Source organism: Mastomys coucha, unplaced genomic scaffold, assembly GCF_008632895.1.
Source record: "Mastomys coucha isolate ucsf_1 unplaced genomic scaffold, UCSF_Mcou_1 pScaffold12, whole genome shotgun sequence".
NCBI classification, from domain to species: domain Eukaryota; kingdom Metazoa; phylum Chordata; class Mammalia; order Rodentia; family Muridae; genus Mastomys; species Mastomys coucha.
In genome coordinates, this window is record NW_022196894.1 from 56,895,460 (window position 1) to 56,914,303 (window position 18,844).

The 18,844-nt window shown below is 41.0% G+C and overlaps 1 protein-coding gene across 2 annotated transcripts in view; it reads left to right on the forward strand.

The window, feature by feature from the left end:
• Positions 1-18,670, forward strand: part of Riox2 (ribosomal oxygenase 2) — a 22,467-nt gene extending 3,797 nt beyond the window's left edge. The window contains exons 2-10 of one of the 2 annotated variants that reach the window (XM_031364184.1): positions 2,359-2,818; positions 5,986-6,105; positions 7,084-7,212; positions 9,582-9,685; positions 13,061-13,163; positions 13,937-14,108; positions 15,847-15,935; positions 17,403-17,492; positions 17,941-18,670. In XM_031364184.1, the coding sequence (XP_031220044.1) occupies positions 2,387-2,818; positions 5,986-6,105; positions 7,084-7,212; positions 9,582-9,685; positions 13,061-13,163; positions 13,937-14,108; positions 15,847-15,935; positions 17,403-17,492; positions 17,941-18,099 (1,398 nt within the window). In that variant the 5' untranslated portion in view covers positions 2,359-2,386 and the 3' untranslated portion in view covers positions 18,100-18,670. The remainder of the gene's footprint in view (positions 1-2,358; positions 2,819-5,985; positions 6,106-7,083; positions 7,213-9,581; positions 9,686-13,060; positions 13,164-13,936; positions 14,109-15,846; positions 15,936-17,402; positions 17,493-17,940) is intronic. The other variant, XM_031364186.1, reaches the window with a different exon arrangement.
• The last annotated feature ends 174 nt before the right edge of the window (positions 18,671-18,844 follow it).

The window sequence follows — 18,844 nt, forward strand, 5'->3', positions numbered from 1 at the left end:
AAAAAAAAAAAAAAAAAAAAAAAAAAAGGAATACAGGAAGAGCAACCCACAAGGAAAACATTTTATAGGGTCTAGCTTACAGGTTCAGAGGTTCATTTCATTATCATCAAGTCAGGAGCATGACAGTGTCAGGCAGGCATGGTGTAGGAGCAGTTGATAGTTCTACATCTTCATCTGAAGGCTGCTAAGAGAAGACTGGCTTCCAGGCAGCTAGGACAAGGGTCTTGAAGCTCAAGCCCATAGTGACACACCTACTACAAGAAGGCCACACCTTCTCTTAGTGCCTGTCCCTGAACCAAGCATACACAGCACGTATGTTAACACCAGTGTTATCTTTTTTCAGGTCATCTTTAACTCCTTCTCTTCAGTGTTACTAGCTGTTGTCATTGTTTGCTACCATGGTTCTCTGCTTTTTAAAAGAGCTGAGCTCCTTGGTGTTACAAATTTAGATACCAAAATGAGACCTTTAGAGGGTTTTGTATTTGTTCAGTTTCCACTTGCTAATTTGTTGAGTTTGCATCTAGGTTGCTTTTTAAAGGCTGTTTTTAAACTTAGTTGTTGCAGATCATTCTAGGACTTCCCAGAGCAGAATACTTCTTTTGTTCAGTCCACAGTGCTGCCAGAATGCTACTCCACATTTGATGAGAAGGAAAGACAGCTTTCTTGCAATCCTAGTAACTCAATGCAGTAGGAAGTCAGCATTTTAAGTTACTGACCTTGAGAAAAACAGGATATTTTATAAGCACCATGATTCTCAGCCTTCTTTAGCAACAGGGCATTTGTTAGGAATCAGAAGAACAGAACCTCTTCTCAGAATAAGAAAGAAAAAAGAGGAGTTATACAGTTTGAACATCCCTAATCCAAATATATAAAATCTGATTTCTGAGCACCAACATACCATAAGTTTAAAATTCCAAACCTCAAATTGGAGACACAAGAAAAGCAGGCATAAAATTACCCCAGGCTATGTCTGTAAGGTATATACGAAGTGTAAATGAATTAGGAACTTTGTTTTGGTTTTGATTTTACACCCCGCCTCCAGCACACCCACTCACCCCAGATCTCAAGTCTTTACACTAGCAGATGGGTTGCTAGCCTCTGCTACTCCTTCTTGGACTCTTCAGGGCCTAATGGAAGAAAGTTAGGTCATAGAATGGTGCCTTTGAAGGGACTGTTGCTACCCTTGTCTCTTCTCTTTCTGCCTCTCTGTGACCATGAGGTAACTGCTGTCATAGCCTCTTGTCAGTGACTTTGCAACTTTCCACAAGGCAACAGAACCATCCAGTAGACTAAAGACCCTGAAACTGAACCAAAATAAATCCTTCCTGTTTTAGTTGGTTATCTCAAGTATACAATTTTAGGTTTACATTATCTCATGTCTCATATAGGTGCAGGCATTGTAAATCTGCTCCCAAATACTTGTGCAAATTTTGTATTGTGAATATTTGTATATTTTGAATTACAGTTCTTGAACCTACATGAGGAAAAGCTATATAACTGCCAGGATTTATAGTTTGTGGGTATTTGGGAATGTTGGTCCTCTTGCTACCTAGATGTGTGCCACAGACCAGGAGTGTTGTTACTAAGGGTATCTGGTCCACTTGATGCCCCTGTCTCTTTTGCACATGTTAAATTGGAGAAGTGCTAGAGGCTAATGATGTTGGTGATTGATGTCTTATTCCCGTTAAAAAGCTAGATCTTTTTGAAGATCTGCCATATACCCGATTTTTTTACCCTTTTTTTTTTTAATGGGCACATAGGGTGACACTTCCTGATGGACTTCTCAAGCACTTTAAAGTGGAGTTTACAGTATTTGTCATCTTATTCCAGCCACCAGGTGACGCCACTGGCCCAGGGCACGTTGGCTTCTGCCTGGGAAGGTTTTCTGTGTTGTGTTGTTGAGCAGCACCTGGCGGCGGACAGCTGTTCCTGATTCTCTATCAAATGGTTGTACCACAAAGAGTACATCTAATTAGATTCAGGACCTTGTGCTGATTGCAGCCAAATTCAAGATTTTGGGCTTTGCAATTTCAAATTTTCACATTTTGCTTCCCCTTTGAATAAGAACTTCTGAGAGAGTTGAATGGTTTAATTTGGGATAATCAAGTCTCCTAATTAATACTAATTTCCAGGACTTAGTGTTTGTATAAGACAATTGTGTTTTCCTGTAGATGAATGTACAAACAGTGGTATTTAAGGTTGAATCATCTTGGAATAACTGACACTGGCTTAAGACAGTCTCATCCTGGAGGATGTAGTCCTGACTAATGTGGAGTTTTCAAAGAGGCAAAATGGTCACAGTCATGCATGGTGCCCGTGCATTCCTGCAAACCTGATAATGTCTTATTCTTTTGATAGGTTTGCATTCCCTCCCTACTTGTGAACAATGCCAAAGAAAGTGAAGCCAACGGGGAATGAGAGCGAAGAAGAGTCTGTTCCTTGCAAGCAGATGAAGGAGGATCTGCCTGATAGCTTTTCTGTGTTAAACTTTGACAGCCCCAGTAGTTTCTTTGAAAGTTTAATCTCACCCATCAAAGTAGAGACTTTTTTCAAGGAATTCTGGGAACAAAAGCCCCTTCTTATTCAGAGGGACGACCCTTCACTGGCCAAATATTACCAGTCTCTGTTCAGTCTCTCAGATCTGAAGAGACTCTGCCGACAAGGGCTATACTATGGAAGAGACGTGAATGTCTGCCGGTGCATCAGTGGGAAGAAGAAGGTTTTAAATAAGGATGGCAAAGCGCAGTTTCTTCAGCTGAGAAAAGATTTTGATCAGAAGAGGGCAACAATTCAGTTTCACCAACCACAGAGATTTAAGGTAATGGATTTCCCCATGGCAGAATTCTCAGACATATGAAAGCAGTGTTTGGGCACACATCCGTTTAAGGTTGAATGTCTGGTTTGATGATGGAGATCATTGTGAGAACACATATTGTTCATTTGGTCTTTAAATACATTTGAACTTAGGAGAATCTGTTATTTCTCCCAAGGGGCGGGGGGAGCGGTGTGGTATACTCACACATGCAGGCTTGTGTGGAGGACAGAAAAAGATGTTGGGTGTTTTCCTATGTTACTTTCAATCTTAGATTTTGTAATTAGGGTCTCCCACTGAACCTGGAGCTAACCATTTGTTTAGACTGGGTGGTCAGTGAGCTCCAGGGATCCAACTGTTCCATTCGCCTATCTCCCAGTGCTAACATTACAGACATATTTTGCCACATCAGCTCTTGTGGGTACTAAGGACATAACCTCAGGTCCTTCTGCTTGCCCAGCAGGTGTTCTTCCTACCCACTAGGCCATCTCCCCAGTACCTGTGTAGATGTTTTGAATCTGTAGTAATCATAGGCGTATTTGTAAGTATCAGAGCTATAAAAACCAGACTCAAGTTTCTAACCTTACCAAAATAACCTTGCGCTTTAGTGGGGTGGTTTAGTTTCGTGTATAGAAAGGCTCCCTGCTGTCCTGCTGCTGTACTTTACGGTACATGGTAGCACCCAGGTACTAGCTGAGGCCTTCCTTTCCTGCCTGCATCTCTCCAAGTGGTGGCTTGAGGTCTGTGCCCAGGTGACTCATCAGATATCCAAATAGACATGTTAACATATTAATAACAGAACTTGTGACATTGAGGGGTTAAGTCCTGGAATAGCTCCCGGGTGGCCATCGTAAGTGAAGATAGCATCCCTTTATAAATAAAGCACAGTCACTGAACTTGTAACTGCAACTTCAACCAGCATGGTTTGACTCTATATCTTTTGTTAATGGGTCAGTTCGAAGATGAAATAACCAGAGAGCCAAGATAAATGGGAAAGCTAGAACTGTAGCATTTGGGATATCCTTTAAGAAGAAAATAGACATGTTTGTCAGTTACATGCCAGTGCCTTTTTTTTTTGTCCTTTTTAGCAATATCAGGAGCCATAAAGTTACCTGTACATTCCTAAATGATCTCTTGGGACATTAGAGAACAAGAGCCTACGCCTGGATTCCCAATGGTGCCAGATATTAAGTAATAAAGAGCCAGGTCCTGTAGCATTTCTCCAAAATAAATTAAGCTCTTTGGGAGCTCTGCTAACTCTTTGATCTACTCAGAGGCTATTAAATTATGTTTCCTGTGCTAAGAAGAACCTCTGAGATCTATAAATAGGGAAACCCAGTGGTCTTCATTCATAAAGAATATCTCTCAAAGCTTTTTCCGTGTTGACCCAATTTTTCCTCATTTGCTATTCTCAGTACTAGATTCCTTACAGTCCAGTGGTAGAACTGATTCTCAAGCCTTGTTCATTGGTGTTCTCAGCAAACCTAATGTTTATACTATATCACCTATGTCAGTCATTGTGCTTTCATTTGTATTAAAGCTTTAGTTTCTTTAATCTGTTTAGAGTAGGTATCTTAGCGTTTCTGTTGCTGTGGAGAGACACCATTACCACAGGAACTCTTATAAAAGAAAACATTTAATTGGGCCTCGCTTACAGTTCAGAGATTTAATCAATTTTGGTCATGATGGGAAGCATGGCAGCATTCAGGCAGACATGGTGCTGGAGATATAGTTGGAATGTTCTGTATCTGGATCAGCAGGCAGCAGAAGAGAGTGACTCTAGGCCTGGATTGAGCATCTGAGACCTCATAGCCCACCCCCAAGGGACATCCTCCTAGTAGTGCCACTCCAGTATGAGTCTATGGAGGCTATTGTCATTCAGACAACAGCTGGCTTGTTTTGAGGGTATGGGTTCTGGAGCTGCACTCCCCAGATTGGAATCTTGGCTCAGTTAATGGTTGTGTGCTTTTCCTCTTAGGTTTCCTCCATTATAAACAGGTGTTAATGATCTTTTCCACCCTGTGAGACAGGATTGCTAATGTGGGTATTCAGTTATCAGGGTAAGCACTTAGAAGGTAGGACGTGCTGTTACCTACAAGGCCCACTTGTGTCCTACGTGACTCTGGTAACTGATCCCTCTCAGCCTCGTAGCTGATAAGTCACTCAGGGGAGTCTTAGCTTGTTCTCAGTCCTCTGTACCTTTCCCAGGTTGTCACTTCTGTTCCTCTGGCTTTAAATAATTATTTGTCAGGAGTTCCCAAATGTAAATTCCCACCCTTAATTTCTTTAGATCTTCAAACTGACTGTAGAATATCACCATAGGAAATCATAGCATCCTGAAATTAACATTTCCAGCTTGGAACATTTTTTGTACTCCTGAAAACTGTGTGTAGGAGATGAAGGTAGAGTCTGCAGATATAGGTAGAGCATGCAGGTGCGTGCAGGTGTGTGTGTGTGTGTGTGTGTGTGTGTGTGTGTGTGTGTGTGTACATGTAAAGGCCAGAGACTATATTTTTCTCCATCTCTTTCCATCTCTCTTTTTATAATGGCAGGACCTGTCACTGAACCTGGATTTCCCCACCTAGGCTAGACTGTCATTGCTTCCTAGAGCTGGAGTTAAAGGTACCCAGAGTGGGTGCTGGGAATTCAAGCTCAGCTCTTTGTATCTATGTGGCAGGTACTTTACTGGCTGAGCTGCTTGCTAGCCCCTGAAAACTTCCTTTTCAACAGTCTTTTCCCAGCTCAGTTAATGGAAGTAGCAGATCATGGGTCAAGTGGAGAAGCAGCTTGTTTCTTTCCTCCTCTGTTGCAGAGCCCTCTCCAATTCCAAAGTGTGTCTCCACCTTTTCTTCTGTCCCTGCCGCTCTGTCCATTCCTTGTTTGTGCTGCTTAATCATAGCTTCCAAATTAGTCTCTTGAGTTTCTTCAGTCCGTTCTATACCTTAAAGTGAATGCAAACTTTAAAGGGATAAATTGACTTGTTTTTTCTTCCAGTTTCTCATTTACCTGCTCACACCTATTAGATTATCTAGAGTGTGCACACTGCAAAGATTCCTGAGGAGACTTTTATTGTTTAATTACTTCCCCCATAATAATTGTACAGGAGAGACATCCTAATTGAATTTACTTTCTTATTTTCTATTCACTTTTTATTTCATTTTTCTTTGTCAAAGGATGAGCTCTGGAGGATCCAGGAAAAGCTGGAATGTTACTTTGGGTCCTTAGTAGGCTCAAATGTATACATGACTCCCGCAGGATCTCAGGGCCTCCCTCCACATTACGATGATGTTGAGGTAAGAGAGGAAATTCATTGTCCGGGCTGGAAAGAACAGGCTGCTGAGGCCTGACTGGCTCAGTTGTCAGGGTTCACTCTCAGGCACTCTTAGACCAGGCATGTGCCTGTTCTTCTGGGTCCTTCCTGAAGATCCTGACCTCGTTTCCATGTTGGAATGCCTGCAGACTGGCTTCCTGCTCCTTCTCAAAGCATGAGTATTGTTGATGAAAGATTTACACAGTCTTTAGAAATAGGGCTTGTTTTTTTTTTTGGGGGGGGGTGACATTTATAAAAGAATAATCGACTTTTTAAAAAAAAGTATAAAGTGATGAGCAAACACAAATAATTCTTACATTACTTTCACTTTGTCCATTTTCGGTGGCTGCCAACAATACATATATTTTTCCCACTTTCACAAAGTCTTGGTGCAGCTTGAATGAAGGTCCTGGTTCCATTTAATCCCTGGCACATTTACAAGGGTTGATTTCATTCTTTTGTGGCGTCCAAAAAGTTAACTCATTGGCTTGAATATTTTCTAGTTTTATTTTTATACTTATACAAGGTGTGAACACAGATATAACAGAAATCCCTTTTCATTCCTCTGAGAACTATTTGAGATACATACATTGTCCACAGTGTTTCTTAAATATTCTTAATAAAATATTAAGATAGTTTTAGCCAAATGAAAACTTTATTTATTGTAGTATTTAAGCTTTGGAGCATTTACTTGTATCTGATTTTTCTATCAGATTATGGCTTTCAAGTGCCTAGCTGATAGAAGATGTAAAGATTAGTGGAATATAAAAAGAAACCTGCCAAGTCTGAAAAAGTGACAAGAATGAATGTCCAACACCAGGATTCCTGATTACCTCCTTAAAAATTTCTAGGAGTGGCAGCTTATCTCTGTGTAAGGAACATGCATTTCTGGTACATGTTCTAGAAGCTCCCAGGTTGTCAGGGAGCTTTCTGATGCTCTCTTGTGTGTGGCTTCCTATAGGTTTTTATCCTGCAGCTGGAGGGAACGAAACACTGGCGCCTGTACTCCCCAACTGTGCCCCTGGCACACGCGTACAGTGTGGAGCCCGAGGACCGGATCGGCACACCAACACATGACTTCCTGCTGAAGGTATGGGTAGTCTATTCATTTTCTAAAAAAACATGTCTCCATGTATAATTCAGCTCAACAGAAATAAATTTAATTCAACAAATCACCAACTTCTCTAGAGTAAATGTGGACAGTTTGGCCTTCGCTGCCTATTTCTCCACATTTAAGTCAGTAGTCGGAATGTAAGCAGAGCACAGTGATGCCTTCCTTTTCTTGGTAGAAATTTCAGTGCCACCTGTTTTCTTCCTGATAGTTCCTACCCTCTAGGGGCTAGCATGGGTTCCTCCTTGAGGGAGCCAAGTAGCTTAAGCGTAAATTGTTTCCTTAGCATATTGATCCAGTTTGTTTGGATGGGAACATACCAGAGTCAGGCAGGAGATGACCTTGAGAAAAGGATGTGGAGAGAAAGAAGAGCTTTCATAAATAAGCTTCATGCTCTTGCTTAGAAAACATACATTTCTTCAGTGGCAATATAAATCATTACATTAGACCATTTCAAAGATTCTTACATTGGAACTATTGTGTGCAGCTATCTTCTCATATTTCTTGCATCTTGCAGATATACCAAGCCTAATTCATATCTCTGCCTGTATCTCTTTATTGATTTTAAGATTTGCCTGTCAATAGCCAGGAGGAAACAGCTTCCCCTTTTTTGGATGGATGCCTATATTAAAGGAATCCTGAATAAATAATGATGGTTTTATGTTTGCTTTATAGCTCATTGCTCAACATCTGGCTTGCTAAGTAGTTTATTGTATGACAACTGTACCCATTCAAAGTGCATTGCTAATGTACTGCTCACGTTCTACTCTGTTGTCGGGCCTATATACCAAAGATTACTCAGTAGGCCCCTTCAAAAGGAATTGAGATAAATACTGGAATCAAGGAAATTTACAAAAGAAAGCCCTTAATTGGACTTGTGATTTCAGAGAATTAGAGTTCATGATGGTGGAGTGAAGGCAGGATGGCAGCAATAGCTGAGAATTCACACTCATCCTGCAAACAGGCAGAGTGTGTTGGGGCTGGCAGAAGGCTTTCTAGACCTCAAGCCTGCCTCTAGATACATACCTCCAACAGGATTGCACCTTCTAATCCTTCCAAGCACAGACACCAACTGGAAACCAATATTTAGACATAGGAGCCTATGTGGGCTATTGTTTTTTAAAGCACCATACTCTGAGAGAGGAATAGAGGGCTTCAATGAGAATTCCAAAGCCCTTTTCAGCCTTCCCCCTGTTCTAGTGCTAGCCTATATAGTGGGTCTATGTGGGTTTCAGTGTGCTAAAGAGAAGCCCTTTTACTTTTCTTGGGTGTGTGGCAGATTTAGAGTTGAATTAAGCTAAAATCACTTTAACTGCAGTGCCCTTGAGCAAAAAAAAAAATTATTTATCTAAACCGGGGGATCATAATACTTTGTAGTCTGGGGATTGAAATATACCATGTTAATGGTTCCTTTACAATCAGATTCTGTGGGTGAGATGCCAGTGTTTTGTTAGCATAGTGATTGTTATAATAATACAGATTTAATTTGTCCCAGGGGTCAGAAATCTTAAGTTGGCCTCAGTGTTGGGAAAACTTCTTCTAGGGAGAATCTGCCTCCTTGTCTTCCCCAAAGGACTTGGGGCCAATTATCCATATTCCTGTGGAATGAATGAAGTGTATCCATGAAGGCCTCACTCAGGGTAGCACCAAAATGATAATGGATTTAATTGTCAAAACTGTTTATTTGCCTGAAGTACTGCCATTTTGGGGTCATTCAGAGCAAATGGGCAGCCATGCAAGCCTTAAGAATACACTACACACACACACACACACACACACACACACACACACACACACACACACACATATTAATCTGCATTCTACACTGCATGCCTTGCTGGGAAAGGCTCTGAGGAGGATGGGTTAGAAGAGATATAATAGATCCTCTCAGGGAGATCTAAAGAAAATTCTCAAGAGATGAGGACTGGCAGTGACTAATAAAACCATACCCCATGCTGTCCCAGCACTTGGAAACAGCATTTCCTTAGTCCTCTGAATAATGCTGTGGGCTTTGGGACTCTTGTCCCATTTTAGTGATGCGAGTCTAAGGCTAAGGCAGCTAAGCAAGTTTCACTGGTCCTGTGACTGAAAGCCCTGATTTAATCCGAGGGAGGGAGTAGCCACCCCAGAAACAGGGTGGTGTTATGTTTTTGGATCTCAGTCCTGTGAGGATAGTTTCAGGTATATCTTGTGTCACCCTGAGAATAAAGACACCACCTGAGCCCAGCACACAGACTGTCCCTGAGATGTGTAGTGATTTCTAGAATGGAGAACTTATACTCAAAGCATGTTTATCTTCTTAAAGACAAGAGACTGCTATGTACTTAACTCTTCTGTTTTTCCTTTAGCCTGGTGATTTGTTGTACTTCCCCAGAGGGACGATTCATCAGGCAGAAACTCCTTCAGGCCTGGCCCACTCTATTCACCTGACTATTAGCACCTACCAGAACAAGTAAGGCCTTTGCTTCCTAACCTAGTGTTGTAGGACACCTCTGAGATATGGCCCAAAGCAGCCACATTCAGGATAGACCTGAGAAAGTTGTCTACTACCTCTTATTCTGTGCTGACTCCCTCCATATTTCTTTGATGTGTCCTCATGTATGATTTGCCTGTCTGGATATTCTTTGAACATCGTAGATATCTCCCCCTTCCTGCCTTCCCCCCACCCACTTCCTCCCTCTTTTTCTCTCTCTTTGTCTCTCTCTCTTTCTCTGTCTCTCTCTCTCTCTCTCTCTCTCTCTCTCTCTCTCTCACACACACACACACACACACACATATAGAAACACACACAGAGACACACAAACACATGGATACTTCACAGTACCTAAATAGAAGATAGAGGGTCCCTTAGAAAGGCAAGTAAAAGCAGAGCAAAGAGAAAACCTGTAGCAGTGGGTACATCACAGTAAGTTTTCAGAGACCCTTGGTGATTGGAGCAATATGCTCAGCTCAACTTGGGTGTCAGGAATAGGTAGAGAAGACTTGACATACAGCTTAGTGAGTCTTACTGGATGATTAAGTAGGGGTGGGTCAGAAGGCCATGGTCCAGGACCAGAGGGGATCAAGTCCTTCCTGCTGAAAAGCAGGAAATTGTAAAATGAGCTAGTAAGTATCTCTTCCTCATGACTGCTCTGTGAAACTCACCCATGTTCAGATTCACTGGGGGTTATAGCTATATCCTGCCTGGGTTAGTGCCATTTGTACACAGTTGGATGGCATAAAGTTTTAGGTTTCAAAAGTACTTTGTTACTCTGAGGTAAAGAACAGAAAATGTGAGGCCAGTCAAGATGAACGGGGGCAATAGAAAGGGCCCACTGGTAAAAGTGCTTACTATGCAAACATGAAGATGTGAGGTTGGGATATCAGCATCCATGTAAAAGAAAAGGATATCATTATACCTACAGGGTATAAAGGAAAAAGGAAGTGAAAATAACCAAGGGTTGGCAAGATGGATCAGTGAGTAATAGCAATTGTCAGGAATGCCTATTTATGACCCCTGAAACCTACAGTGGAAACACACACACACACACATGGAGGAGGGTTTGGTGGTGAAAAGAAATATGGTGTGCTGTGTGCGCTCCAGTGCTGTTGGACAGCAGGGATAAGAGGGTCATTAGGACTTGGGTACCATCAGGGATCTAGTCTCTGTTGAGAGACCTTGTGTCAAAGGAGTATGGCAGAGAGTGATAGAGGACATCAAGTGTCTGACCTCAGCATAAAATGCACACAGTCATGTGCATATCATCACACTCACTAATATTTCATATATACATGTGTATATATATATATATATATATATTCCCCCCCCCCAACACACACACACACACATGCACAAAGAGTAGGGACAATTGTAAGAGTGAGTCAGAGGTACTGTAGAAGTTCCAGGATACAGCATCTGAATCTTAGCAACCATGTACACTGGCCCTATTAACGTCTGTGTCTTCTGGTGCCGCATCATTATTGTCACACAGCTAATCCTGCTTGGTTGTTAACATTGGTGCTTCCATGGTAGAATTCTTTCCTTCTTAATCCTACTTTACTTTAAATTCTATATCTGTTGCCATCTTATTTCCTTTTTTTTTCTTTTCTTATTTTATTTTCTGTGGATTGTTGGTTGGCTGTGTGTGTATGTATTGCCTGTGTACCTGTGCCCTCAGAGGCTACAAGAGGGTGTTGGATTCCTTGGAATTAGAGTTACAGATAGTTGTGAACTACCATGTAGTTTTACTGACAACCAAAACTAGGTCCTCAAGAAGTTCTTTTCACCACCAAACCCTCCTCTGTGTGTGTGTGTGTTTCCATTGTAGGTTTCAGGGGTCATAAACAGGCATTCCTGACAATTGCTATTATTCACTGATCCATCTTGCCAACCCTTGGTTATTTTCACTTCCACTTTTTCCTTTATACCCTGTAGGTGTAATGCTATCAGCAATTCCATCCATTTCCCCTTGCCTTAACCCCTATTTGCTTTTGTTTCTGCTGTTAAGTGCCTGCCTTGATCCATCTCCCATCCTAAAATGAAGATCTGGTAGGCCTCTGGATCTCATTCAGTCCTTCAGTCAGCTGGGGCTATGGAAGAGTTTTCCAAGTTCTGGGTTGCTGGCCTGGGCTGTGGGATACACACTGTGATGCATGTGCCTAGTCTGGCCTCTGATTTGGATAGGAAGTGCAGGAGCTAGACTGGAAGAATATAATCTGAGAACCAGACCTCTCAGGTGTTCCTGGACTCTGAACCTGGGTTCCACTGTGGTAAGGGAATGTACAGCCTCATCTCAACACCTCTGGAAGAGGCATCACTGGAATAGCTAGGGCCTGCTAATGCTAGAGCAAGTCTCCCCAAATTAATATTCTTACCCTTGGAAGAACACTGTTTATCTGCCATCTAATTCCTCTATGATCTGTTGGCATATGACTTCCACCTAAAACCCTGCAAAAGACCATTTCCCTTGTCCAGAGATCTGCTTCTATCCTCCATGACCAGCAAGAATGAAGAAAGCTCTGGCTTTAAGTCATACCTCGTGTGACACCCAAGTAGTGGATACTTTGGGGAAAGTGTCTTAACAGGCCCTTGCTCCTCCTTTGCCATTCTTCTAGGATGTGAAGCAGGAAAGTGTTAGTTCTCCTGACTGAGAAGCAGAAGCCATACTATGATTCCCATTTTGCATGATTTGAAATCTGCTGGTGATGGGAGAAATTTAAACAAGTTAAGAAGTGTATGAAGAAAGAATCCCACAGAATGTTTTTATCTTTCTTAACTTAATTTCGTACACGGTTGGGAAAGAGCCAGTTGTAACTGCCACAGAGGCGGGAGTGAGACAAATCTACCTCAGAAGAGGTGAAGTTAACTGAGCACTGATACTTTTCTCTAGATACTATTTTTGGACACTGGCTTGCTCTCTAATCCAGTAAAACAATTATTAGAAATCAGTTTTGTTTTAAACCATCAACGCTAGTGTATGTTTTACTGAGGATCAGCTTTTTCCTTACAGAGTAAAGTGTGTCATACTGCTGATCAAGTAATGATATAGTACAGGGATCTGTCTGTTACCCTAAATGTATTTCTGTTGGATTTAATGCCTGTAAGATTTTTTTTATAGGATGTTTACTGAGTGTTGAAATTTCCCATAAAGCTGTTCCTATAGAGGCTTGTGCTTAGTTTGATCTTCCAAATTCCTTCTTTGTGGTAGAATCTGTTTAATTTTCTTAATTGCTCAGAAATGGGCAAATGGGAACCCAGTTTGCAGTTTTGAGTAGTAATTGGTATTTCCATATATTGTTTATTCATTAACAGCTTTGGTTATTTTCATTTTCTTATTTTATGTTGTAGTTCATGGGGAGATTGCCTTTTGGATTCCATTTCGGGGCTTGTTTTTGACATTGCGAAGGACGATGTGGCCTTAAGGAGTGGAATGCCCCGGCGGATGCTCATGGTGAGAATAGAAACAGTTAGAAGCAGGTGCCAAGCCATGCACCAGGGAGGCAAACCTGCCTCATAGATGAAGCAAGCTAGCCTGCTGTCGGCCTGCTGAGCAGAAGGATTTACACAGCAAATGGGGAGTAGCTTCACATAGGGCCATTCATCTGGGACCTGCCTTTGACTGTTGTTCAAAAATGTTTTGTGTATTTTCACACAGTAAGACTGGGGATATTGATAAATAGATAGTTGAACAAATAAACATGGCCACAAGTCTATATTGAGCACACATCAGGCATCTAGTTGAAGAAGAGACACCCGGGGCTCATTGTGCACCTTGGATTTCCTGATGTTTTCTGCATTTTGAAAAGGAGTATTCTTTGGTTAGTTTCCAGACAGTAAGTTGACTGGGCTGAGAACAAATGTTGCTTTTATTACGTAAGGCAGTCGGTCACTTTAGGAGGGTGACTTACTCTCCAAAGATAGAGCCTGGATAGTACTATAATTCCAAGGATCCAGTTTTCCAAGCAAAATTTTGTAAATTGTTTTAGCTATTGTTTTTATTTATATTTTTTACAAATGATGGATAATGTAAGATAAATGTCGCCTGTAAGGATGTAATAGGCTTTCTTCTCTTAATGTCCAGGTTGTCCCTCTCCACCATGGAATGGCATGGTTTATGTGAGTAGATGTCAGTATTGGGATTGAAGCTCAGGAGATTATAGTGAAACTGTACCTGGGCAGCTACCTCTAACAAAGTCTGGTCAAGGTTCACTTCTTTGCTTCCAGAATGTGGAAACCCCAGCTGATGTAAAAAGGAAGTTAAGTGGCTTTCTGAGGACTCTTGCAGACCAGCTTGAGGGCAGAAAAGAACTGCTATCATCAGAAATGAAGAAGGACTTCATCATGCACAGACTCCCTCCTTTCTATGGGGGAAATGGAACAGAGACGATGGACCCAGGTGGAACTTGCTCTTTACTCTGGGGTCTGGGGATAATGGGAGAGACACTTGATGCTTTACTGGCTGGTCTCCACTTGGAGCCGGTGGAGCACATGAAACATTTTAGGTTTCAAGAGGATAGCATCTCTCCTTAGTGTGTGTTTCACAGACAGGCTATCTTCACTAACCTCCCAAGTCATTTGTGAGAACTTGCCTTGCAGCTGACAGCAAGTAAGAACTCATGTTAGCTGCAGAATATATCTGAGTAGATATATTCATCATGTCCAGAAATGCTGAAGAACTTGACTGACATAATCTTGTTAGATTTAAGGCAAGAATGTTAAAGTGTCTTATCACTAGGGAAAGTAAAAGAATGATTAAAGATAGCACAAATCTCCCAAGTTGTAGTGAGTAATGATTGACCGGTCATTGACTGATGGAATTCAGCTGATAGGTATTGTCAGTGTCCAGTACAAGCCACCAAGAACACACTCATACTCAAAGTTGCATATTTTGACTTGTAGCAGTGGGAAAGCTGCACACTGTAAAGTATCTCCATAAAAGGGCATTAGAAAGAATTTACAGGGTCTGGGCTTAAGCTAAACAATTCAGTTTCCAGAGGGCTCAGGAAGCAAAGCTTTGGTATGGATTGGTGCTGTCTGGAAGTAGATGGGTCTCTTTTAGATATTACACAGTGAGTGGGAAGAATGTATGAGGCTGAAGTTACCTCAGATAAACAGCACCTTCACTTGAGAACCAGGGAGAGGAGTGTCGGGCCACTGATAATGTGAGCACTGTTGTTTGGTGGTACTTTTTTATTTTGACCAGCCACAGTTATCTTGACTGACAGTAATATTCTGTTACACAGTGTTCAAAAGAATCCTGAGACCTAATGCTAACTGGGCCAGCCCTTTGTCTCAGAGTCACCAAGAGTCTTTTCCCTATCATAAGTCTCACCTATCACCAGGTGACGACCACTAAACTATATAAAGTCCCTAATTATGGTAACGTCATGTACATTTTTCTTATACAGCCTTTGAAGGAAATTTAGAATTTAATTTAGATTACACCTGTTCAGAATATTGTATTTTACCAGTAATATATTAATCTTTAGGAGAACAGAATTTGCTAAATACATCCCTGCTTAGTTCCAGGGTGTTTATCTAATGGTTTCCCTAGTTTAGCTACTATAGTCAATAAGGTTGATTATATTCCTTACACCCACATGGCCTTATAAGGCCAGCTTGTTTCTTGTGGCAGTTCTTTGCGTTTCCCTAAGTCCACTTTAGAAAGAGTAGACTGTTTTGTTCTGTGGTGGGTCTTAAAGGACACAGCATTTCACTTACAGGGACTAAATTATGTACCATTGTCACACAGCTCATTCCTTCCAGAGCCCAGGTGGAGTAGAGGCTCTGCTTTCATGCAGAAGCAACACAGTTCTCTCCAACCATAGACGGGATTATTTATACCTGTTTAATGTGTGTCTTTGTGTGTGGTGCTGGCATTGCCTAGTACTTACAGACCTTGTAAGTACTAGGCAAGCTGTCCAATGAGCCCCACACCTAGCCCTCTAAGATACAATTAACCTGCATCATTGTTTACCTAATGGTATGCCTGTATCACTGTAAGAATGAGGTCTGTGAAGGTGCAAGTTGCACTTTTAATTATCATGATAGATGTGGGAGAGCGTGAGCTAAAAGATGGGTCACAAAGTTTGAACATGTTGGCTTCCTTTTTGATGGCTGGCTTTCTGTTCTAGGTGAAAAGTTGCCAAGGTTGGACAACATTATAAGACTGCAGTTCAAAGATCATATTGTCCTCACAGTAGGGCCAGATCAGAATCAATCTGTGAGTATCCAGGGGGAAGAGATTTCCTCTGTGCATACCATTTCCATGAACCTCGGGTTACTCCACTGAGGCCATGCCTTTCTCACAGTTCTCTTGCAATGCCTGTTGGGGATTTAAGGACCTACCTTTATCCTCAGAATCCTCTTCTTGTGTGTGTGTCTGGTCTCTGCTTCCTAATCTACTGCAGGCTACACTGCTCTTCATGAACAACTGAAGACTCTTTTTGAGTTTCCCTGTCCCAGTCCCTGTCAGTGTCTATACTGCAAAGATCCAGCTTACATTCTATAGTAGGACATCATAGAGAACAAAATCTATGCCCTGTAATTTTGCCTTTTTATGCATTGATTCTCCAAACTGGCTGATGGGAAAGCTTTGTAAAATTGTAAATTTCTGTGACTAGAGATGGATCAGTAGTTAAGAGCACTTGCTCCTCTCCATAGGACTGAGGTTCGATTCTCGGCACTCACATGGCAGCTCACAGCTGTAACTCCAGTTCTAGGGCATTGGATGTCCTCTTCTGGTCCCTCAGTTCTAGGTTATCTGATGTCCTCTTCTGTCCTCTGGGTTTCAGATATGTAGGTGATGTGCAGACATACATGCAGGCAAAACACCCATATACATTAAAAAGGGTTTAGGGGTTTTTGTTTATGTTTTTTAAGAAAATAAAATTCTGAGTTGTACTTGGTTTGAATAAATCTCTCCATTGTTATTTTTTTTAAGCCCTAAAAACTTTAGTCTATGAGAACTATTCCATGTTTCGTGGCTTTACCTAGTAATTCCTAAGCATTGAGGGGGCTGTAAAAGGCCAAGCTGTAGCTCTCAGGGCTAAGCCTAGAGAAGGATGATGGAAATAATATCACTAAAGTACACACTGTATGATTCTGATAACTAAGTCTGAGACATTATATGTTGGCTCAGGCATTTAGCTAGTCAGTGACAAGGAATGATAAATGTTGTAGAAGACCAAGGGGAGTAGAGATGACTTGTGATCCACTACTGAAATTTAAATGGAATTTTTAGTAAATAACACAGCTTGTATTTCTCAACAGTTGATCACTTTATAGCTTCTTTGTTCTAGAAATGTCAAACCTTGATAGAACAAAGTGCAGGTGATTCCAGAAAAAAACTGTTACTGATAAGCTGACATATAAATCCGGATCTTGAACATGCTAGCTTTTCTCTATTACAATAGTTGTATTGTAACCTTGTGCCCAGAGTATTTTGTACAGAATTGAATACATTTCATTTGAGGACCCAGGCTTTAAAGATTTTCATTGGGGTATGATGCTGTATGCCTTCATCCCAGGCAGGTATCTATGAATTCCAAGCCAACCAGAGCTCTAAAGTGAGCCTGCCATCTCGCTCACACTCCCCCACAAGATTTTCCTTGGTGTTATATTTTTTAACCCTTCTAGTCCTGAAGCCCTCAATATTTTTCTTGTTAATAACTTCATATTTTCTTTAAAGGATGAAGCTCAACAAAAGATGGTTTATATCTATCATTCTCTAAAGAATGTGAGAGAGATGCACATGATGGGAAAAGAGGTAGAGTCAGAGGTGTGTTCCAACTGAAAACAAATGTCTTCCCTGGGGTTTGGGTTGTGGCTGGGACAATTACTTATGACTGTAAGGTCATGTGTCTTTACAGAAGCATTGTAGACCTGCCATTTTACTTGACTGATAGGACAATTAAGTCAGTCAATATTGTGAAGGATATATTGATAGCAGCTTTAAAACACAATAGCTGTGACCTTATAGAAAAGTGTGATAAATGCCAAACATTCTGCAGCAACTTAACTACTCAAAGTAGGTTGTTGTTGCAGTCTAAGCTTTCATGTGGGAATTGATGACTTTTGTGAAGTACCTAATTACAGGTGAAGTAGTTTTTCTGAAACAAGTTTCCTACTTCTGAAGGATATTAAAAATACATTGAGAATTGTATAAGCTTATGCAAAAATCCATGAAGTGACTTTATTTTTGTATTAAACAATGTATCTTTCTTCAGATTTATGGACTTCGCTTTCCGTTATCACATGTGGATGCTCTGAAGCAAATCTGGTGTGGGTCACCAATTTGTGTTAAGGACCTGAAACTTCACACAGATGAAGAAAAGGAGAACCTGGCACTGTCTCTCTGGACGGAGTCTTTAATCCAAGTACTCTAGTGCCTTTATGCAGAGAATTGTTATTTTCCCTGCACATAATTTCAGTGGGGTGTGGGGAGGACTTGGTCTTCTGGTTAGTACTCTGGGTGGAGGTGTGGTTACTTAAAAGAGCAGGGAGAAGCTGCTGCTTTATGGACATGAGAGGGACAACGGGAAATTATTAGGCATCCCAGATTCTGATAAAACAATACTTTGGACAAGTTTATTTAATCCAGTGTTGTAGAAAAGGCACAACTCCAGTATATATGTCATATAGAATTATGTCATTAACCTGGCTTGTCTTGGTTCTTTGGAAGAAATAAGTCCTTTAAAGAGCATCCTTGGTTCTAAAAATACTTTTTAACAATTAAAACTTAGGAATAAAGTTGGGTTTTTTTTTTTACAATGAAAATATACATATCTTTGAGCATACATGACCCCTTTCCCCATTAAAATAAACATGTTTCATGTACTACTACCACACCCATAAGAGGTACCCAGCATTTGTGCTGAGCTCTCAGATGCTGCTTGGAAGATGATGATAAGAGATTAAAGAAGAAAAAAAAAAAAAAACACCAGAGGCCAGTATATACATGGAAAGACCAAATGTATAAAAAATAATCAAAGTAGATGGAGGCTCTTTGAGTCTTAAGTATCCACTGTTATTTTACATTCTAAAGTGCATTCAAGTTGGTATTCTTAAAAATATTGCTGGAGAATTTATGTAAAAATAAGTTTTTTGTTTTTTTTTTTTTTTTTTTTTTTT